This window comes from Phaenicophaeus curvirostris, chromosome 15 (assembly GCF_032191515.1).
Source record: "Phaenicophaeus curvirostris isolate KB17595 chromosome 15, BPBGC_Pcur_1.0, whole genome shotgun sequence".
Classification (NCBI taxonomy): domain Eukaryota; kingdom Metazoa; phylum Chordata; class Aves; order Cuculiformes; family Cuculidae; genus Phaenicophaeus; species Phaenicophaeus curvirostris.
In genome coordinates, this window is record NC_091406.1 from 5,519,212 (window position 1) to 5,543,202 (window position 23,991).

Here is a 23,991-nt window from a genome sequence, read left to right on the forward strand (position 1 = left end):
GTCTGGAGGTGGGTGGGGGTGTGGGGTTAAGCCTGAGACAGTAAATCCAAACAAAACCCCTGAAGAGAAGAAAAGGGAAGGCAGTACAAATGCTGCAAATGGGTTTTTCTCTGGAGCTGCTGCTCCGTGAAGGGAATTCATGCTACTACCCCACTCCCCTCTTCAGCCTTCCAGAGGAAGTCATCTGGCCTTCCTGCGTCTGCAGGAGAGTGAGTTCTGACGCTGGGAGGCCGTGACCCGTAAGCTGCACTCTGCGTGTCTGGTTTTAAGGCCGACACCTGGGCCTGAGGAGGGGTTATGGCACGTGCTGAATGCCCAGGGGCTGTAACGCTGTGGCCGTCTCTTCCCCTGCTCCCCCAAAAACCCTGCTCCCCATTACCTGTGCTTACCTGTGTGGGGCTTGTGCCTACCCGCCCCATTCCCAGCTCACACCCCTCCTGCATCTTTGTTTCAAAAGGGGGTTTTGGTGGCTGACCCTGGACTGTGACCTCATTAGCAGAAAACGACCTCTTCCTTTCCAAAAGGTGCCTGTAGATCCAGCTTGGAAGAACGTGTATAACCTATTCAATAAAGAAACAAAACGCGGTTTGCCTTTCCTTGTGTAATTAGCAAAACTGCCCCTTATTCATCCCTTCCCGCGGTGGGAAGCAAAGGGAGCAGGGCTGGAGCAGAGGAGCCGTTGTCCTGTCCTCGAGGGCTTCTCTCTGCTCCGGGACAGCCCCCGGGGCGCTAGGTAAACGCACATTTTGACCCAACATCGAGGATTCTGCGGGGCGGGGAGGAGCTCGCCGACAGCCCCGGTGCTAACCCCTCTTCCCTGTCAATCACTTACGGCCACGTCCCTTGCCCTCATCTGATTGGCCGCACCGCCTTGGCCCCTCCCCTCTCCAAACCGGATTGGTTCCCTCGCTTAGCCCCGCCCCGTTCCTCCCTATATGATTGGCTTCCCCTCCCTAGCCCTGCCCCCTCGGCTCCCGTGCCTTTTAAACGCTCCCCCGCCCCGCCGTCGCCCCGCCCACCGCCTCCTCTGCGCCTTCCCATTGGCTGAGAGCGCTGCCCGTCACGCCCCGCGCCGCGCGGCGCCGCGTGACGTCACCCGCCACCCAGGAAGCCCCGCCCACTTATCCTCAGCTCGGCTCTAGAGGGGAAAAACAATTTCAAGATGGCGGCGGCGCGGATAACAATGGGGAGCCGGGGGGGCGCGCCGGGCCGGGCCTGAGCCCGCGGGGCCGAGCGGCGGAGGGCGAGCGGGGCGGCGGGGATAGTGGGGGGAGCGCGGCGGGGAGGGGAGCGGAGCGGCGGGGACGATGGCGGCGGTGGCCGCCGCGAGCAGCCGGTAGCGGCGCCCCCGGTCCCGGCCCATGGTGCTGCCGCCCTGCCCCATGGCGGAGTTCGTGGTGCCGCGGCACAGCGCGGTGATGGAGCGGCTGCGCCGCCGCATCGAGCTCTGCCGGCGCCACCACAGCGCCTGCGAGTCCCGCTACCAGGCCGTGTCCCCCGAGCGCCTGGAGCTCGAGCGGCAGCAAACCTTCGCCCTGCACCAGCGCTGCCTGCAGGCCAAGGCCAAGCGCGCCGGCAAGCACCGACAGCCGCCCCCGGCCCCGCCGCCCGCCGCCGCCGCCGCCCCGCCGCCCAACGCCGACAGGACCGCGGCCAACGGGCTGGACGGCGAGGCGGGCGGCGAACACGGCCGGAGCAGCGCCCTGATCGCGGTAAGGGGCAGCCCGGGCCGGGGGGGGGCAGCGGGAGGTCCGCTCGGGTGGACGAGGGGTCCGCTCGGGGCTGGCACCGGGTGCGGGGAGCAGTGCTCGGGGGGTGGCACCGGGTGCGGGGAGCAGAGGGAGCTCCGCTCACAGAATCACTGGGTTGGAAAAGACCCACTGGATCATCGAGTCCAACCGTTCCTATCAATCACTAAACCGTGCCCCTCTGCACCTCATCCACCCGTCTTTTAAACCCCTCCAGGGAAGGTGACTCAACCCCCTCCCTGGGCAGCCTCTGCCAGTGCCCGATGACCCTTTCCATGAAAAATTTTTTCCTGAACCTCCCCTGGCGGAGCATGAGGCCATTCCCTCTTGTCCTGTCCCCTGTCACTTGGGAGAAGAGGCCAGCTCCCTCCTCTCCACAACCTCGGGGCTGGCACCGGGTGTGGGGAGCAGCGGGAGCTCCGCTCGGGGCTGGCACTGGGTGGAGGGAATTCCACTCTGGAGCTGACGGTGGGTGCAGGGAGCTGCTTTGGGGCTGGCACTGAGTGGAGGCAGCTCTGGGAGCTTTGCACTGGGGCTGGCACCAGGTAGAAAGAGAAGGGAGCTCCAGTCTGGGACTGGCACCGAGTGGAGGCAGCGCAGGGAGCTCCGCTCTGTGGCTGGCACCTCTCTGGGGCTGGCACCGGGTGTAGGGAGCTCCGCTCTGGAGCTGACACCAGGTGGAAGGAGCAGAGGGAGCTCTGCTCTGGGGCTGGCACCGGGTGTAGGGACGTCCTCTCTAGGGCTGGCACCAGGTGGGAGGAGCAGAGGGAGCTCCAGTCTGGGGCTGGCAGCGGGTGCAGGGAGCAAAGGGAGTTCCGTGGCTGCTTGGCTAGAGCTGTTGCGGGCTGGTTTGTTCTCTCATCACCTTCGTGCAGTGGAAGAGCATGCAAAAACTGCTGTGGGAGGTGGGAATAAGGTGGTTGGCCCACTGTGGTGGTCAGGATCATCTGGAGCATCATTGCATGAGTTATGTTTCCACCTAACCATGGAAAATGTTCCTGCAGGAACTGTCATAGGAGCGCGAATGCCTTGGTAGCTTTGGAGTTTTGTTTCTTTGCTTGCTTAGACTTTTACTTTAGTGTGTCAGGGTTTAGAGGCTCACTTAGTATGGATATGCTTATCACTGAGGGGGAGTTTTTAAGGCAGATAGCATGTCTTTTCCAACCCAACCCATGCTGTTGGAAAGCACTTCGGTGGAAAGGCAGCTGCTTATTTGCCACTCAGCTGTAGTGGGTGTGAACACTATGGGAATCCCACTCCACCCATTAAAAACTGGCTGAGCTCAAAATCGTAATGTTCCTCTGGCTTCTCTAGCATTTCTGGTTGTCAGGATATATTTACGCAGCCCTGTTTGCGTATCAAGATAGCTATTGCTTAACTTGTTCTGAAGCCTTTAAATATACTGCTCTGTGCTAATGTGTCAGTAATGTAGGTTAGTAGGATAACCTCTTGAAGGCTGCCTCTCTTAATACCTGTCTGTCCTAAAACCAGGTATTTCTAAATGGTGGCCTGCATGAAAATGATACAATACTCTTCTGAGTGTCTTTAAAATGGGATATTGATTAGCCTGAGACATTTCCAGGTTAATACCTTGCTTAAATGATGTTTTTAAGATGTTCCATGTGTTTGGTCAGATTAGAAGGGAAGAAGACTGTGATTATCTTCTGTCTTGGACCTCGTTTAGTTACAGTTTTTAAAATAGGGTCATGATAGAGCTTATTGTGTATTTGCATGTGACTGTACCTAATGTGAAATGCTGAAATACGGGGCACGTAGATAACATCTTTCATCTAATGAGCTAATGAGCATATGTGTAATTTGCACTATTTACAAGGTGAAGCAAAAGTGTTATTCAGCTGAATTGTTTCTACTCTTGCTAGTACACGAATGAGAACCTAAGACTTGCTGACTTTTCTGAAAACCAAGGTACTTGTGACACAGTTAGGGCACTTCAGATGGTTCTTAAAGGGTACTTGAGGAGGAGAGGAAACCTTGTGCATTCCTGACAGTGTGATTGGGTAAATCTTTCTGGGTAGCTGTTGTTTAGTTGGCTGCTCTGACACAAGTTTACATTCAAGATCAAAAATGACTCAGGCTCGTATTTTATTGTCTAAAGACTTGGTGGGATTTCTGTTTATTCCCTCTCTTGACTCTAAGGCTTTTTGCATATGGGGCTCTATCCATTGTGTGTATTTTTGTTATGCATAGAGCTCTTTAGCATGTCAAATCCCGTTGCTTAAACTGCCACCCCATGTCTTCATATTGGTCTTCTAAAAGGAAGAGGCCTTCAATTCATTGGTAGTGTTTCTTTGAAATTGCTTTGGATGTGGATTTGATCTAATTAGCATCCGTGATAATGAGGACTCTCAACTGCAGTGAGGTTCTGAGATACGCTGCACATCTGGGGAAGCCCTTGTACAGGAAGCTGCTGCCAGTGGCCAATTTACACAACAGAAGAGGGTTTTAGTGTATGAATGACTCGGCCTGTGCTGGCCTGCTGTTTCCTTCCTAAGATACATGACTGCAAGCTTAATTGCTGCTGCTGATTCATTGCCTCGTTACTAGGGCATAAAAATGGTTTGCTTAGTAATTCAAGTTTTGAAAAACAACAACAAAACCCCTCTGCTGCTAATTTTGTTCCTTTGGTGTAAAAGGTACCTCTCTAGATTGCTTTTTTACCTCTAGCAGTCATGTAGCTGTTACCCAGACCAAGCATGTGCTTTGTACAGGAAGGACGTGGTTTAGTTTACAATATTCAATAAAGTTTGGATGAAGATCAAAATTATCTTGTTTTAAAATATCCTGGACGTGTTCCTTTCAAAAAAATGCTGCTAGGTCATTTAAAAAGGCATTATATTAGCTATTGTTGCGCTTATGATCTGGAGTTTTCTATGAAGCTGCTTATGAATCTTCTCTTGGAAACTGGCACTTTGTGCTGAAAGTGAAAGAAGCCTTTATTTTGATCCTTGAAAGGGAGAGCCACTCATGTGAAGGTGAGGGGTTTGTAGTCTAGCATCAGTGAGCTGGTAGCAGGAGGATGAGGAGCTGCTCTGCCACGGTTTGAATAGCACACAATGTGCGTGCTGCCGGATGCTGCGCTTCAGAGCATCTTCTGCAAATTCACAGTGGTTGTGGGGAACAGGATAGCACTGCCACTTCCTCTTTAATGTCTTGTGTGATTGTTCACGTGGCCAAAATCAGATATTTTCTCTTCCATTAGTCTATTCTTCGTTGTAGATCCTGAATCTGGATGGATCTTGCTTACAAGCGGAAGTAAGGGGCAGATTCATCCTTTCTTTTCTTACTAAGCATCTCTCAGATTCGAGCCACAGAAAACAGGATAATACAGTATTGATACAGAAGTATTTTAGATGGTTTGTGTACCGTGTAGTCCTGCTCTTTATTTGAGGAAAAATGTGAAAAACATATTAACTTCTTGGTTTTAAAAATTTTGATACCATTAATTAATGGGGTATTCAAATATTGGAATTTACTTCATGTTTCTGTTGTTTAAGATGATGTTATTAAGTCTCTATTTAAAATAGAAGATGCTTAGTATTTGGATAATGTATTGTCTGTTGTGTTAATCTTGTATTTTTGAGAAACAGGGAAGCTGGGAAGAGACAGGGCTTGGTCCCTAGAATATTTTTCCTCCTCCTTGCCAAAAGGGCTGGATTCCTTGTGTTTTTCTGGCAGACTGTAGCGTATCACTGAGTGGAACAGAAAGTGTTTCCTTGACATATGAACGAGATGAAGGGCAAGATCTGGGTTTTCATCTCCACTCCTTGTTTTATGATGTGGTTTCTTGGAAGGAGACCTGCTCCTTGTTTCTTACTGTTTGTTTTGTTTTGTTTTCCCCACCTGAGAGCAGTTGTTGTGTAGATGGTTTGCTTTGTCTAGAACCGCCACAAAACCACAAATGGTATTTCTGGAATGGGCAGGGAAGGTCTGGTTGGTGGCCTGTCTTGGGAACGCTGTGTTCTAAAGCTAAAGAGCAGACTGGCAGTTGTTTAGGAGTGATGGAAGTTTTTGTGTTAATAATAGGTAAGGAAGGACACCAAGTAAAATGTTTAAAAAGAAATTTGAGTCTAAGGAGAGTGATGCAGTGTTTCTTGGTTGAAAAAACTTGAAGTAAATTTAAAGGAATAGATAGCCTGGATTGTACTGACAAGCATTAACGGTGTTCCACTAACGAAGCTCAGGCTGGTACGGTAACAATTCAGAAGACCTGATTTTTGTGTAAGCTGTGATGTAGGAATGTTAAACTGAGAAATTTTTCTGTACCACAAAAATAGCAAATTATTTCCACATTATTTATGCATAACTATAACGCAGCGTAGTCTTGCTGCCATTGTTTGGTTTTGCTGACAAGTCTGATAGTTTGTTGCTCAACAACTCAGACAGGTTTTTCTTTGTCTCCTTTTAGTTCTCTGTGGGGTATTGTATGCTTGAAACATTTCCCTTACTAGAGTAGTTAGATATGCAGTGATGCTTCCCAAATTGTAAGGATCTGGGAGTGACTACGCCACTACTGCCATTGAAGTTCAAGTGAGGTGGAGGATCCGGCATTGCAGCTGAAGGCACAGCAGTTTTTTTTCAGTTTAGCAGAACAATTCCTGTAGCAGAAGCTGTCCCTTGTGACTAATGCAGGCTTGGGATATTTATAGACGTGCATATCCACAGCCCGTCTTCACTCCAGCAGGCAGTCACCCAAATACAAAAATCTTCTGGTATTAAAGTAAAAGTCAGAATTAAAATTAGTCCAGCAGTTTGGTTCTGACAGCACAGTGGAATGCAGGAGCACAGTGGGTCATAAAATGCTTTCCTTGCAAGAGCCGTGGGACTTCAGAAGCTGTGGGCAGATGCACAGTAAATGGGAAGCTGTTACTATGTCATGTAGTCCAGATGTTATGTTTTCTATCCAAAGTACATCCACTACAATTTCTGATTTTTGCATTGTTCCAGCTTAAGAGGTTGTCATCTTGATGGCTCCTGTCCTTGGCCAGACGGGAGGGGAGAATCTGTCTGTAGAGGACCTGCCGTAAGCTCTGGTTCATGGGAGCTTCTCTGCTGCAGGACTGCCACTCCCATGGCAGAAAACCAGATATTTTCTATTTTGTTTTCCCCTTTGAGGTGAAAATGCTGGTGTCTGGCTAGGAGGCATATTGCAACTAGATTTTTATTACATTTCTAGAGTAATATAGCATTTCTTCCTTGAAAATGATCAACATTGTATTTCTCATGCTGGTATTTCACTACAAATCCTTGTAGGCATAACTTAATTCTGAGACTGAAATGGTAAACTTATTCCAAATAAAATAAATTAAAAAAAAAGCTCTGTTGAAGCCTGTAAGAATATTTTAATCTCTGTAACAGATGCTTAAAAAAAAAACTGAACAGGAATATTATATGGAGCCTAAAAGGCACGGTATGAGAACCAGAGATTTTTTAAAGTTGGTTTCTGTCATGTTCACTAGGTATTTTTCAGAAAAAATGAAACTTGCATGCAGTTTCTATTCTGCATATATTTTTACTGTCATTAGTTACAGGACTCAAAGTATAATGAATTATGGAATTTTTACAAAAGCAGTTTAGTTGACTATTCTCAGTTCAAAAATTCTGCATTGTGAAGGATTTTTTGCTTTCAAATGAACAACGTGAACTAAACTTCCACACTTGTTAAGTTCTAAAACATTGCAATGTCATTGGTTTTGGATTCTTATCTAAAACTAGTTTCAGGTATTGAGCGAAAGTTTCACACTCATGTTTTGATTCCTGCAATAATATTTTTCTCTTTTAGAAAAAAACAAACAAACAAAAAACTAAAGAAAACTAAAAAAGGAGCAGCTTTGTGCCACTGTTCTGATCTGTGATTCGTGGCTCGCTCCCTCCAAGGCAGGAAGAGCACACTGCTCTGGACTCTGCAGTTTGAAGCTCTTCTAGTGCTAACAGAAGAAGTGGTGATGAAGCTTTAAAGCTTTTCCATTTTCTTATTGGGCTTTCATGGTAGGTTGTGACAGCTTTTACGGAATCTGCCAGCTCACCCCTGCAGTGAGACCACAGTGTGGCTGAGCATCCTTGTGGTAAAACTGGTGGGCTTAAGGCAGAGATTTGAATATAGCTTATCAAAATTGTTTGTGTGCTGTCTGTTGTCTGGTGGAAGCCTTGTCATTTGGCCGGGCACGCATCCATCTCCGGCTTTGTGGTCCTGTGTCCTGGTCAAGAATAGCCTGTACATACTGTGAATTACACGGTCGGAGGCTGCTGCTGTTGTGATGGATGACACCTGGCTTTCACCTGTTTGTGTTCCTCAGGTGAGGGATGCATGGTTATGGCCTGACTGGCGCGTGTGCTCCTGCCAAGGAAGCTTGTCTGGTGTCACGCTGAGGACTGTCTGTTTTGCTCACGTGACTGAACCGCAGCTCTGATGATGCAATGTGGAGGAGGTGCGGCCCATGGCTCTTCCGTGTCGCTTGGAGAAACTTCATGTCCTGTCTTGGGCCAAAGGCCCGAGGCCCGCTTACATCCCTTCCTTTGCACTCTTCCTACACGGATTTAAAGAATTTGGATAAATGCTTTTGGGGGAACAGTTTTAGGCAAAGATAAATAGCAGAGATCGTGGAGGTTCATCTTTTGCTGGGAGTCTGAGTAAGCTGAGAAAATAGGAATACATTCCCGTATCTGATCCTGTGATGATGGAAAGGCTTGGCTCGTGTGTGTGTTATACATAAAGTTGATTGATTCTGCTAAGGAAACCGTAGACTGCATAGCAGAGGGCCTGGCACCTTACATAATGATAGAGGACAATGCATTTAAGGTAGAGGGATTTTCCTAGTGAGTAGCAGCTATGCTTTACTTTCGTCAGTGTTTTGTGGTTGGGTGGATTTTTTTTTTTTTGAGTTTTAGGAGAAGAGAACAGGTTTTTCTTGCCTTGAGAACTTTGTTGGAGCAGCTTGATATGTAGGTAGCTTGCAGACTGACTTGTATCTTGCATGCTTCTTGTTATTTTTCCCCTTCCAGATCAGATTTTTTGGATAGACACAGACAAATTGCGGGGAAAAAAATGAGTTTAGTATTTCTTTTTCTGTTAGGAAATCAAGAGCTGAGAGTGTGGAAAAAAATGCATGTTAGAAAGGAGTTTCACGAGAGAAAGTTGCAAAGTGGTTGTAGGAATGTGTTTGTGACGATTTGGGGTTCTGTTACTCAAAATTAAACTTGAGTAAATAGAACATATCGGGATGTATTTCTAATGACAGAGAAGGAGCTTGTAACTTTTGGTTCTCAGATCTTTATAGCACCATTTTTCCTTGCAAGAAAGGAGGTAGAAAATGAAACGCCATTACTAGGTTAGTTTGAAGCTGATTGGCTGTTAGTATTGTAGATAGTGTAACTGCAGTAGTAAATCACAGTGTAGAATTGTTGCTGTGCTCTCAAGTATGCTTTTGACTCTCTTTAGTGTGAAAAGTGAACTAGGATGCAAGTGCAGTTGCTGAATAGCATCTAAAATTCAGAAGTTAAGTGTCCTGGTTACAGACTGGGCTTAATCTTTTCTGATACGGATAGAAGATAAGCAGATTTTCTTCTTTCCCAAGTCTGTTGGCTGTCATGCACAGGTAGGATATCTTTCAAATAATCTTGGATTTAGCTGAGGTGAAGCAAGGCTGGAAGCAGTCGCCCCCAAATTCTACGCCATCAGTGAATTTATTATTTTTTTCCCTTTTTACAAAGGAGTACAGTTTTAGGTGAAAAGAGGACTTTGTATAGAGCAACTAAAGTAAAGCAGTTACCAGGAATCAGATATCTGAGCATTATAACTATTAAAACCTGTGCAGATACAAAGGCTGCTAGGTGTTTTTATTGAGAGAAAGAGCCTGTGATGGAGATGAGGGGTCGGTGTGGGGGTTCTCCTCTTGTGTCCTGCTGAGGTGTGCAAAGGCTTCTCCTGCAGGTCTGGGGAGCTGATGGGAGCTTTCTCTTTCAGCGCAATGCTCTGTCTGAGCAGCGTATCTGCCTTATGGGTTTGTGTGCATTGGGGTGGTGATTCCAGCACAAGCAACGCGCAGCTCTTTTTACAGAATGCACCCGAGGGAAGGAAGAGTTTATAGTCATCTTTGAGGTGTACGTGAATTCTGTTTTCAGATGTTTTTGAGGTCACTGGAAAGAACTTTATATTTGAAAGAATGCTGCCAGGAGAGAGGAGTTGAAGAAAGGCTCTCAAACTCTGATTGTAAAACTTCTGCTGTACCCTCTGGTTGCTTCTAGGTGGCACTACAAGAAAAAGAATATGCACGTTCACTGGCTGTGAGCAGCCAGCTGTTGAGCTGGTTGAAGCTCTGGTGGTCATAGTGCAGAGAGGAGCAGCTGGCACATGGTCGAGGAGAGGAATAAACCTACACTGCTGTAATAGGATTGACTGAACTCCGAATTACATTTTGCTTTGTGTGAAACTGGTTGCTTAGTGACCAGCTGGTTTTCCTGTAGTGCCAAAAATGTGGTTGTGTACAAAATTTATATACGTAGCTCTTCTCCAAAAATTATAATCACAAGAAAAATGGTTCTAAATAGTTAAATATGAGACTGCTTTATAAAGCAGTCTTACAGAACAATTATACTGAGTGTACATGGGCCAAATAAAATACGGGGTTTGATTCTTGTCTAAAATTTGAATCTTGGCGTTCTTCAGTATTTTCTTATTTTGAATAGGAAAAATCGTAAGATATTCCAGTTCGCAGCCATCTCTCAACATTTTCTTGTTGTCAAACTACATGGCAGCTTTTGGTTTTGTTTGAAGGAGGATCTGTGTTCGATATAGTACATCTTCTTGAAAGTTTAGCCTAAGAGATTATAGTAAAGAAATAACCTCACACGATGACTCATAAAACAAATCTTGTCAAAGATTTACTCTTTTTTAACCTTTTCTTTTTCTTTTCTTAAAATGTTTTATTCAGAGCTAGACAATGTTCTGGTAAGAAATAAAAATCCCAATCTATGAAACACAAAACTAAATAACTAAAACCTTCCTTTTTTTTCAGCAGCTCCATGAGACTGTGAAAAGAAAGCTTGACAGCGCGGCTTCCCCTCAGAATGGAGACCAGCAGAATGGCTATGGTGATGTATTTTCTGTGTCCAAGAAACTACGTCGTGATGATGGTCTTGGTGGAGTGAGTGGTTCTTCCAATGGAATACCTCCAGTGTCTCCACTCCATCATCTTGACAAGAAGTCTAGCAGTGGAGATGCCTTACAGCTTAATGGGAAACATCCGATGGGGCTAGATGGCATCAGCAAGAAATGTCTTCCAGATTCCAGCCTCCAAATGAATGGAGGTGGAGATACCGACGACTCATTTCCTCTGAGTTTGAACAAAGAGCTGAAGCAGGAGCCCGTAGATGACCTTCCGTGTATGATTGCTGGAGCAGGTGGTTCTATATCTCAGAATAACTTGATGCCTGATCTTAATCTTAATGAGCAAGAATGGAAGGAACTTATTGAGGAGCTTAATAGATCAGTGCCCGATGAAGACATGAAGGATCTCTTTAATGAAGACTTTGAAGAGAAAAAGGATGCGTATTCTTCAAATTCAGCTGCACAGACTCCATTGCCACAAGATATTAACATAAAGACTGAGTTTTCCCCAGCGCCCTTTGAACAGGAACAGATAGGATCTCCCCAGGTGAGATCCACTTCATCAGGTCCAGCATTTATTGGTGCTGCTTCTGTACCTGTAAGTGCCGCTTCTCCAGCGGTTGGTAGTTCTCAGGCCATGTTTCAGCCTTCCAGTCAGTCAATGACTGAAAATCCTAATCAGCCCATGATGCAGGCATCAAACCACTCTCAGAACGTCCAGAGGCCTCTCCCCAATGTGTTGTTACCTGGGAAGGGTGCAGGAAGTGCCAAAGAAATGTCTTCTGCTCATCAACTTCAGCAGATTGCGGCCAAGCAGAAGAGAGACCAGATGTTGCAGAACCAGCAGCAAGCTTCACAAGTCCACCAAACAAATCAGATGTCTACGTGGCAACAGTCTGGGCCTTCTCATAGTCCACTGGCTGTTCAGTATACCATGGAAAATCCCAGCAGCCCATCAGTTTACCAGCCAGATTTCAATAATCAGAAACTAATGATGCCTAATATGGGAAACAAAAGCTCACCGAGAGCTGGGGGCAGTTACCACGTAAATATTTTGGGTCATCAGCAAAACAGTTTGAACCAGACCACGGTGAATAGTCAAGGCTCTATGCTAGACTACGGGAACACCAAACCCCTTTCACATTACAAAGCAGAATGTGAGCAGGGGGTTACGGTACCTGGTCAGAACAAGACTCCTATGCTGGCGTACATACAACAGCGCCAGCAGCCACCGCTGTCTCACGTGAACGATGACCAAAATGGGATGATCCTGTTGAAACCCAAGTCTGGAAACATTGCCTACCGGCTGCCGCACAATCAGGTGAATATTCTGGGTTTCATTGCCTTTGTTTAGCAGCAGACTTCAGGTTTTGCCACAGGATGTTGGATAGGTAAGGCTAGAGTACAGATTACTCGGTATTGTTTCAAAACAGTTGCTGCATGATTTTAAAGAAGAAAATGGTAATATGCAGTAAACTGAGACAAGAATCAATAACTCTGTTTTCTGCTGGGGGCAGCTTTTAATACTCAGTTTTAGGTCATGTGGTAATGTGTGATTTCCAGCTTATAATACTTTGTAGGCAACAAATTATGTCACTTCATAGAAGCTTCTACTTAGAAAGATAAATAGATGCTGTGTAAACTTCTGCCTAAAATAACTCGGGTAAAACTGTAGTGTTAAACAGTGTTCTCAAAGAAGCTTTGATTTCTTTACCTTCCTGTTAGTCCTACTTGTGTCAGAGTTGGCTTACTATAAAAAGACAGCAGCCTTTGGTTGCTTCTCTAAGAGAGAGGGAAGTGGGGGCTGCATTCTGGATTTCTTGAGTACTCCATGGGGCTTTTCAAATCTAAGAATTTCTTATTGGTTAAGTCTCTGAGGGTTGGGGAAGCATGGGATAGGAGAGAGAGATATCTTTAAGAATTAATGATGGTAATACTTGTCTGCTTGAAGCAATATGCTTCAGGTTTTCCTGTAAAGGAAAATTCCAGATGGTGCTGCTTTGCCTTGTACACACCTGATACTACAGGTGAAAATTTATGTAGATGTAGACTTGTTGGGATTCTGTAATATGTGCCTGCAATGCACATACTAGATGGCTTGTTGAGAGAAGAGGAATTTGTTATAAGGATTAAAGCTCCTCTAGCACAAGCTGTTGGAGATTTAACTCTGTTAATATGTTCCCTCAATAAAGCAGAACAAAAAACCCGTGAAAAAAGATCTGATTAGTCTGTGATAAAGACCACACTAATGTAAAAATCTGAGATCAATGGGTGCTTCATAAGGCACAAAAAAAGTTAATCCCTTTAAAAGCTAGCAGAAGTAATCTAATCTAATGACATTTGGATGGAAGAAGAAGGGTAGAAATGATTGTGTATGTCACATCTTCCCCTCACTGAAAAACATGAGGGTGACCTTGCGTCTACACTGCCACGCTTGCACTGAATTAACAAGTACTGGTGAGCGCTTCGGGAGAGTTTCTCAAAAGCTTGCATACAGAACAACTCAGTGCAGCATTGCCTATATTTGGCTTGTGATTTCTTGTGAAACTGCAGAGAGTGGGAACCAGTGGCTGAACCCATTGGCTGCATTCTGAACTGGAAAGTAGTGTTTGTTTGCATAATTAGAGATGAGGCTGATCCGTGCTTAAAAATGATAAAAGTGGTCAAATTTCAGATGGATTTGCCTCTACAAAGAGTAGAGTATCAAATCGTGAATGATAATTGCTTCCCGTTACTTTTGCTTATCCCAAGCACCAATCTCCAAAAGAAGTAGACTCATGAAAAATTAATAATAGCAGGCTTGTCTGTAGTAGTATTTTTCTCTGTGGAATATCGTGATGGTTGGATTGATGGAAAAATACGTTAAGACTCATTTTGATCAGTGATAGCTGGCTTCCCCTTCGCCTGCAAATAGTAAACACTGACAGTAAAAAAGCAGCGTTAGGAGGGGAGGCATATACACTTGAATTAAATGTTGACAGAAGAGGTGAGTTTAAATAAATGCTTTGTCTGATGAAAATTTAAAGCATAGTGTTCGAAAAGCTGCTGCCGAAGTTAATGGAAAGTGGTATGTTTGAATTGCTGTTTGTAACTGGCACTGCTCCTCTGGCTGAGCAGGAGCACGAAGCGCTGTACACTCCTCTCTGAGCTGGACTTTGGGAAGTGCTTTGAAACTGAAGTTAAAACTTCTGTTCCTGAATGTTGTGGACCTTCTGACCTTAACTCTGAACTGTCATTTCTGTGCCTGGCACTTTATAAAAGGGGTTTGGCTGTCTTCAATTAGCTGAACTGAGTACCATATCATATTTTGCCTTTTCCATTAGAAGGCTCACAAGTGAGGGAACTATTGCATAAAGATGGCAAATTGTATGGAACTGGTCTAGTATTTATTAAATAGTGTAAATATACAAATAAGCAGTAATTGACAGTTTCTGGTTTTTGAGATGTGTTATGATTCCCACTCCTGTGTAGACTTTGTTTATAACAAAGTCTCTCTTCCTTATCATTTAAAATGATAATAGTAGTGGCCATCAACATGAAATGCCTTCCCTCATCTTTGTGTCTACACACAGTTTCTATGTTTGGAGGGCTAAGCTCTTTCTGTAGCTCGTCTCACTTTTTCTATATTCTACAGGATCAAACCCCTTCTCCTAATGTTCCTCGCGCTCCCGTTTCTGTCCCTGGCCCTGGTGTGGGTGCCCAGGCTCCCAACGTCTCCATGGCTGGTAACCACAGCAAGCCACCCTATCTCAGCAATCAGCAGCAAGCAGCAGTGATGAAGCAACACCAAATGCTGATGGACCAGCAGAAGCAGAGGGAGCAACAACAAAAGCACTTGCTTATGGAACAACAGAAGCAGCAATTCCTAATGGAGCAGAGACAGCAACATCTTCTGGCCGAGCAGGTGAGAGGGGCCAGCAGTCCTTTTGCCTGCACTGCTTTCCTTTGGATTGAAACAGGATTTGAGATCTTGTTGAATAGTTATCATGTTAGAAAATAAGAAATGTAAACCACAAGGTGCTTTGGTATCTTAAGTATAATGGCTGTTTTGTGTTTCTATCAAAATACCCAAACACAGGCTTATTTTTCCTGTTGTTACAAGGCGATGTGGCGAATGAAAAGAATACAACAGGTAGAACTGAGTACTGTGAAAATGCAAGACGTTGCCCACAGGGAAAGTATCATACCAGCAATAGTGTAATTCTTTATGAAAGAGGAATGGCAAATGAAATCAGAGCAAAAATAAAAAAATAAATCTGTGATATTGTTGACATGTCCTGTAGAGCTTTAAAAATGGAAACTATGAGCGGGGGACTCTGTAAGCATATCATGCCTTCTGCCTTTCATCCCTCTGAGATCCACAGCAGTTCATGCTTCAAATTTTAAAACATCTTTCACTTGTTTATTTGCAGAAAATAATTAGACATCTGCATCCAACTTGCATCTTATCCTGCCAAAAGAATTTAACTCTGCTGTCCATCAGACTGCAGAAAGCTGCTTTAGCCTCTCTCAGGGAAACAGGCTTCTTGTGTGAACCTTTCTAAGCTTTAAAACTTGTGCAAGTCTTTTAGCTGGAAATCATCCCAAAGGGCTTTATTCCTGTCATCAGTGCTTTTCTGCATTTTTAAAAGTGTATGCAGGCATGTTCCAGGCACTGGCACTGCACATGCAGATACATTATCAGTATCTGGTGTGGAGGAAGGGGCAGATGAATTTTCAAGGAAGGTTTGATACCTTTTGAGAGAGAACCTGGTATTCAGATCTTTTGGAAAGACTGTGATGATCTGCCACTCAAAGCTTTTGTTTCTTTGCATTTGGTTTTGTTTTTTTTTTTCTTTTCTCCTTCCTCACCCCGTTTCTGCAGCTCCTGGTTTCTCTCAGAACTGTGGCATCTCCCTCTTGCTTCTGTGGTCAGCCTCTTTCAGGTTTGACCGGTCCCGCAAGTAGCAGGTCCTTTCTGTCAAGCAGCCTGCCCTCTTCATTCCTCAGCATGTCTCAACAGCTTCTCAGTTGTAGACATTTCAAAAGGATGGGAGTGATATGTATCTGCGTACTTGTGGTCTCTTCTTTAAAGGCTTGGTGCTTGTGTCTTCACCTCAACACTCTTGGAAGGGAATTTCTGCCACCTTCTGTGCCCTTTGCAGCTTCAGATAAGTTGGTAGATGTGCATCCTATCACTACTTGGTTAGCTTAGAATGTCAGTCTGGTTGAAGAGACTGTGAAAGAAGAGCCAGAAACGCTGTGCCTGATTGTTTCATATTGTAAAAGCAGCCCCTTGGCTGCTTATGCTGTCAGGATCTCTAACATTACTGATAGTGCATGTATGTACTCTTAACATTCCCCTCAAGGCTTTGGTTTGCATTTTCCCCAAAAGATTCCTAACAGAAAATGTACTTATTTTGTTTTTCAAATGTTTCTATCATAAAGTAGGTATGGGTTTTAGAGACAACAATATTTTGAGTCATTAGTAGGGTTTGTTTCAATTGATTGGTGCCAACAATGATAACAGATTTTGTATAGCTTCAGTCTGCGGTTTTCCATGATTTTCTAAGAAAACCTAGGGTGTACATGTAGCCTTTTCCTTTTTGAAAACAAGAGCCAGAAAATATTTACATGTTTAGTTTTTAATTTTCTGTGTAACATTGTTGGTATTTATGACTTGTGTACTTTAATTTCTAAAGAGAGGTGTCTAAAATAATTTCATCTGGGGGATAAAGAGAAAAAAAGTAGTGGGTTTTGTTTTTTTCACATGCTCACTTTTGCTCTTTTTGTACCTATTAAGTGTCTTTTGAGTAGTGCTAACGATGCCTGTTGATTGTGATACTGATTAAAAGACAAATATCTTGGATTTTCAGAGTTAAAGACTTAAGGCATGCATTGCAATAACTCCTGTAACCATGCTGTGTTGTCCTTTTCTCTCTGAGTTCCTAGTCTTGCCACTCATCAGATTCAGTGTCTGAATCTTGAGAACGAGAGTCTGAAGTTATTTTAAGGCTGCAGAAGCCCCTTTAATTACCAGCCCTGCATAAAAGTATGCAGGTAGCTTCTTTTTACGTAAGGTAGTCACAACTTGTTTTCTCATTGTCTTGTGTTTTCTCTTTCTTAGGAGAAACAGCGGCAGCAGCAGGAGCAGCAGCTGCAGCGGCATCTGACTCGACCGCCTCCCCAGTATCAGGATCAGCCGCAGAACCCGTACCAGCAGCAGGTTGGACAGTTCACAGGTAAGTGCCCTGGCAACAGAAATAATGGCAGAAAAAGTATCAGGAGTAAAAACAAGGTGTCTTGACATTTCCTGGGTTGGATAGCTTTTAATTAGCTTATTACGTCTCCCCACGTTTCTGTGCCTTAAAACTTTTAGACCTGTGCTCTGATTCAGTTGCAAATAACACTTTTCCCTGTCCCGGGTGTCTGGGACAGGACAGCTTATGCTTCTGATTCTTAATATTGCTTTGTAAATGGGTGAAATTCTTAAGAACCTTTATTGTTCTAAAGGCTTTTTTATAATACCGTTGCCCTTGAAAGGTTATAAATTCTCCTTAACTTTGGTATATTTATGCGATATTAGCACTCAGGTTTTTTTTCTGAAGCCTAACACGGTTACTGCTTATATCTATTACAGGCCCTCATTAAAGGAAAATAAGTGATATATTATTTCTCTCATCTCCTAGGATGAGTTTAAAATTCTTTAATATCTTTAGCCCTGCTACCTTTAGAAGGGAATGCAGTTTGAATTCTCATCATTACATGTTAGTGTCCTACATGGGGTGGTTTTGTAGGAGAGGCAGCTTGATCTGTCATCAGTGTATTAAGGCTGATAAATAAAAGATGATGTTGCCATTAAGCTGGAATAGCTTCATGAACGTGGAAGAAATAGAGAACAGTAAAAAACTCATCTCCTTGCCTGAAGAGTCCTTACCTAACAGGACCTCAAGAAGCCGTTTGTCTTTTTGCATAAACCTAAAGAACAAAAAAGTGATTGTTCCCTTTGTTTTGTTTCCTTCCTCTCTGTGTTCCACAGAAATAAACACTGAAGGGAAACCATGCAAATAGAAATGTGATATCCTCATTGTGACAGTGTTTATGACTGGGTGGTGTCTGGTGGAGCTGTGATGGGGTTTTGTTACTCCACTGAAAAAACTTGATACCAATACAAAAGGATTGTGTATTAACAATCATCGGTAGCATCCTTCAAACACTGCACTGAAACATGTTTATCTTCTGCCATGTTTCTACAGAAATACAACAGTACACCTGTTAGAGGATGGTTTGCTATAATGAATGTCAGTAATATTAAGATGCTTTTAAATTTGCTGTGATAATTGTAAATTGTAGCTAGTTTTTGCATCTTAAATCCTGGTATATGTGCTACCGCTTCACTGCTCCATCAAGACTACTCCTTTTTTTTTTTTTTTTTGCTTTAAGTAGGTGACTCTTGTACTCAGAATTTATGAGAACAAAGGACTTGTTTTGGTTTGCTGGAAGGACTTATTTTTGCAAATCATCTTGCTTGGTTATCAGCATTGCATATAACAAAGCGAATATTTCATCATGGAAATCCAAAAGATACTTGACTGAAAACTTCTGAAAGTTGTATAAACCAGAAATCTCCAGAATTGTGAAAACACAGGACTGGAAACCCTGCAGTTGTACAATGGGAGATACACAGTGCATGCATGGAATAACTGACTCTGTGTGTGCAGTAAATGGTGTTTTTTTAACAGCCTAGCAAGTTGTACATGCACTTCAAAGTACGTGTGTATAACTTTGTGCACCAAGAAATGTCAGAGTCCAATTTTTTAAGAACTGATGATGCTAAACTCTTAGAAGTGGTAGTCAGATTTTTTTAGGCCATTGGCATATCTGTGTTTGAGATCAAGGTGGAGGTGGTAAGTGGAGCAACAGTTGATGCTCTTTAATTAAAGTTCTGCTCTTGAGTGGGTGTTGGTTGCAGAGGTTGCTTTATACAAATGCAGCTGCACGTCCTTTCTGGATTCTGGTGTCTCCACGCCTAGCTTGGCTCTGATTGAACCAAAGTATTTCACGTGCAAAATGTTTCTTTGTATTTCAGGGTCCTCTTCAGCCATGCCTGGGGTCAGTAACTTAGGACAGTCCAGCTCCAGCAGTCCTCGGATGTTTCCTCAGACCCAGAACATGATTCAGATGGGACCTGGACACAGTTCTGTTCCTCCGCTGCAGTCGGGCTCCAGCCAGCAGGATCGAGGGGTGACTCAGTATCCCAATATGCAAAACATTCAGCGAGGGGGATTGTACAACCTGACGTCTGGTATGACGCAGATGGTTCCCCAGCACGCAACGCAAAGTGCCAACGGACAGACACCGATGCAGAGACCGGGCAGCTTGGGCCAGGGCGCTGCTGTTCCTGCTGGGTACGGGCAGAATACCTTAGCAAACTCAAGTATTTCTCAGCAGCACAACAAAGGGGCACTGAATCCGACCTTATCTAAGCCACAGATGGCAAGAGTACCGGCTGCTATGGGGGCTCAAAATCCATCTTGGCAACACCAAGGTATCCCTAATATTAGCAACCAGACACAAGCAAACAGTGGCTTGGGACCATTTCCTGCCAGCTCCTCTTTCCACATGCAGCAAACTCATCTAAAAATGGCCAACCAGCAGTTTGCCCAGGGAATGCCTCAGGTAAGCCTAAGCACCAGCAGACCCATGAACTCTATGAACGCTGCTGTCTCTGGGCAGATGTTGTCATCATCTTTAGGTGCGCAGCAGCGGACAAACCCACCCACACAACAGCAGGTACCTTCACAGCAAGTCTTGCCTGGTATGAACCAGACTGTTCCAGATCTGAATGCTTTCAACCAGAATCCAAATCAGCAAATGCCCAACAGAGGTAACCTGCACTGTAGTCAGGGCTACCCTGTCAGGACAACCAGTCAAGAACTGCCTTTTGCCTACAGTGGCCAGTCGGGCAATAATGGACTTCAGAACTTAACTGGTGACACAGATCTGATAGACTCTTTGCTGAAAAACAGGACTTCGGAGGAGTGGATGAATGATTTGGACGAGTTGTTAGGAACTCATTAGAATGGGGCCGGGGTGGGGGGTCTACCTTTTTAATTATTTCATGAAATATAAACAACACTTGGACCAAAAAACCTGTGGCATTGAGGAGTCTTGCAGGCGTTAGAGGTAAACGGTTGGGAAAGGGACTGGAGATGCTTCTCAATGAGCGTTGATAGACGGTGATGGCACACCAAGCGGGTCTGCAGGAACAGTGCACTTTGTCTTGGTGTCTCTAAGGAGTTGTGCACTTGAACAGGTCAAAAAACCAATTGTGCGCGTCCTAGCCAGCCTTTCAGAAATCTCACTTGCAGTGTTCTAAAATTAAGTTTTTAATTATTTAAAAATAAAACAAAATTCTACAGAAATAGTGCAGAAAGAAAGCAAATAGTTGCACAAATTGTGCCTAGGGCTTAGTCTCCTGCAGCTATTACTTGCAATCATTAATTGTTCATAGCTTGACATGCAATTATAGTACTGTCCATCCAACTTCTGACTTTTTATTTGAGAAGAGGCTGTATGCACCTGAGTATGCTTGCAGACTGTTTTGAGTTGTTTCTTGTACCCATCGCTGAAGCGTGTGCCTGTACTCTCAATAAGCAAGTGATATTTCACAGTAAATATTTCTAGATGCTGGTGAATAGATGAAAGAAAGTATTAAAACCTGGCCAGTTAGTCTAGGTAGTCGTCTTAATAGATTGTAGTCTTTAAGCTGCAGTTTGCACTCTGTTGTAGAGAGGCACAGTTCTTGGCTTATACCTTGCTGTATTTAAAGGGGGAATTTCTTATGGGAGAACATTTAAACTATAGTAGGTTTAACGTGAATTGTAAAGCCATTTACTTTGCACCTGTTTCTTCATAACTTATTTCCAAAGGTAGTTGTATTTAAACGAAGCCTTTGCTTCATGTCAGCTCATCTAGTTTTCTTTGTTGTAAAAAGTAAAACTAACTTCTGAGATCAGTTCATTCCCCAAAGTTCGCAGTGACGCAGTGAGCACAAGACTTTGTCACTTCAGGGTGAAAGTGAGGAAAGAAAGAATCGGGCCGAGAGGTGGAAAGTCCTTATCAGCAATAATAGCACAGGCAGCCTGGGAGAATACTTGTATCAGGGTTGCTCCAGTATGGAAGTCTCCCCCTTTAAATACTTGTTGTTTAATACTGGGTTTCAAGTTTGATAATCTTTGTATAGACTGGTGGATTTACTTCTTTAATATCTCTTGTAGCAGATGCTGGTTCTTCAGCTCAGCCCGAGGACACCTCTTATCCATGTGCTGGGGTCAGTCCAGAAAGGACAAAAACCATAATGGGAACAGTCAGTGTTCCAAAGTCCTTACTTTCTACCAAAAAAATCCCTTATCCACCAACAAACCACCTTGCCTTAACCTTTATTTTAAAATGAAAATAAAGTTGAAAGCTTTTGTTTTAAATGCACAAATACCTCTTCCCTTTCTAAATCCACTTTTTTTTTAAAACTTCTTTAGACTTTCTATCCAAACCCAGCATTGTGGTTTAAAAGAAATTTCCTTCGACACAGACTGGCTTCTTCAGGAGTTTTCTGCACTGCAGAGATGTGCAAGAGAGGTTTTTAGTTTTTCAGAGTGGGTGAAGGGAAGTGAAGGATAACATTGAATTCAAAGAAGGAAAATATCTTACTGTATCTGCAGCTCCTTTATGAGACAATTTGCACTTTTAAAAACTGCTTTTTAACACTAATACTTTAACCCTTTCCAAATATGCATGGAACATGGTTTGTCCAGCACACTTACCTAGTGTGGATGAATTACGCTCTGTTGAACAGATTTGCTATTGCATCATGTTGAACTGTTGGTGAAAGATACGCATTGATTGGTGGATCCCACACTTGAATAATGGATAAAACTTCACTGAAGCAGACTTAATCCCTTGTAGAGCTTTTGAAAAGATAATCCGAGTATTGTCTTTGAATGGGAAAACGAAGGTGTTGGCGACTTCAGTTGTTGACACTTCTGTTTTCTAGAATGAGTAGTTGAGATGCAAATAACTGATGCTAACTTTCCTTATACTGGCAATCTAAGAAAAGAGCTAGTGAGTTTGGTTTACTGTTAAGTTAAACCAAAAACTGGTCCAAGGTAAGTCTTGTTAGAAGAGTATAGATATAAACTAGCAATGGCAGGGGAAGGAGTGTTTGCTTTATTTTTATTTTTAAGAGTTAACTTTGCACCAGCGTGCCTTCCCTTCCTGTTGGGGGTGTTTGGGACCTCATAATTGCAAGTGACATTCTTCAATGTCACTAATTTTTTCTCCCCCTTACAAACACTTGAGAGAGATAACGGGGTAGTAGGACTCAGCTTTTCTTTCTTCCCTGTTCAGGCTGTGGTGAAATCTGCTGCATTTTCCAGTAGGCTTCGCATACAGGCTTTGTTCCGAGTAAGTCAAAATACAGTCCATCCAGTCGTGATTTCTTAATTGGAGGAAAAGAACATCTGCTGTTTGCATTTTTACTACCAAAAAGGCAATCCCGCTAAATATCCAGGAAAACGCAGATGTGCTCTTTCCTCCACTGTTTCTGGAAGCTACGGTGGATATTGCCCTGCTTGACCAGTGGATTTGTTCAGGAAGGTGTCTAGACTTGATGACAGGGCCTTCTCATGGTACTGTTGAAGTCAAATGAAGTGTGATTCTAGCAAACTGGCTTATAATGCCCATTGGTCTTTGTATGTGAACAGGATCCAAACAGTGTTTGGACCCCATAGAAACAACCCCCGCTTCTGGTTTTGGTCCCTGCCCGTGCAACGGGATCACTGTTGGAAATACGGTGTCACTGTAACAAGGTTGAAACAGTTCAATGGAAATGAAAATACGGTTTAGATGTATATAGGTGCATGGGTAGGGCTGGGCTTTGCCTTTATGCCCTTTAATGTGTCGTTGTCTATATATGCACTTGGGCTTTCCATTTCTTGCAGCTTCAGAGCAATAAAATGTATCTCCCCTGAACTGTACCTGGCCAGCCGCCCATGGCTTTATTTATAAACTGCGGTTTGGGTTGGGTAGGAAAGGTGAGAGTGTCACTGTGCAACATCCACTGCCTTCCAAAAACCACAATTCAATTGAAAAGGGTGCTCAAAATTTTGTTATACACATTTCCTTTGTGTAAATAAATGTTTACAATTTTATATTAAAGATTTGAATAAGAGTTAGATCTTCTGACTGTATATTTTTTACTTTTTATAGATTTTAAAACTATAATTCTTTATATATGTGTTTGGGGGGTATTATGGTAAGTTTTATGCTTGTAAATGGAGAACAGTTGAATTTGATGCTAACCTTTATGAATTTTTGTCATTGAAATGTATAAAGAGTCCATTAATCCCCTTATTCTTTTACTACAATTTCTGGTGCACACCAAAAAAATCCTTCACTTCTGTTTTATCACTATAAAATAAATATTTTGCTAGTGTATTAAACATACATGGTGTGACTTCATGCATTTGTGTGAGCAGAGCAGAGTCTTCACTGGTGGTGGGAAAGCATCCCAGCGAGATGCTTCCCTTCATCCCGACGAAAAACTTTGGTCAGCCTGTTACTAAGGCTTATATTTTTCTGCCGTGTCTTACAAATTCTTACAGTTTCAAAAAGTCCATTTAAAGATGTCTTAGAAAACTTTCCTGTGAGAACAAGGCTTTATGCTACTCCTGCTGCTTCTGGACTTCTATTTTTTTTAATGCTGTCTTAAGCTGGGAAATGGGACTGCAGAGGTGGTTCTTACTAATGAAGGAGCTGTTAACAACTATGCAGACCTCACATGCAAAACGGAAGCATTCCAAAAATAGGCTAAAATTCCCTCAAAGTAACAGGCCTTCGGAATTCCAGCTGGTTTCCTTGAGATATTCGTTTGATGTAGGCAGACTGCAAACAAATAACCAAACTGAGCAATGAGGAGCAGGTGCTGCAGGTGTGAGTTAATGTGTCTGAACCAGGAACAAAATACTGGTAGCGAGTTACGTGAAGGTTGCTGATCAGGTCCTGAGCTGGTGGGTTGGAGAGGCTGTGGAAAATGAACAGAAAAATAGGTCTTTCTGACCCTGCTGGACTGTGGAACCTCTT

At 43.6% G+C, this 23,991-nt stretch overlaps 1 protein-coding gene across 2 annotated transcripts; it reads left to right on the plus strand.

Annotated features, from left to right (window-relative positions):
- The first annotated feature begins 1,301 nt into the window (after positions 1-1,301).
- On the plus strand, positions 1,302-23,355 carry MAML1 (mastermind like transcriptional coactivator 1). Of its 2 annotated transcripts, none has more exons than XM_069869712.1 (5): positions 1,302-1,712; positions 10,781-12,193; positions 14,507-14,776; positions 16,979-17,093; positions 18,941-23,355. In XM_069869712.1, exons 1-5 carry the CDS (start codon positions 1,362-1,364, stop codon positions 19,930-19,932), a joined length of 3,141 nt encoding a protein of 1,046 aa, XP_069725813.1. In that variant the 5' UTR covers positions 1,302-1,361; the 3' UTR covers positions 19,933-23,355. The 2 variants fall into 2 exon arrangements, with proteins under 2 accessions (XP_069725813.1, XP_069725814.1); XM_069869713.1 differs by having other exon boundaries at positions 10,784-12,193.
- Positions 23,356-23,991: the final 636 nt, after the last annotated feature.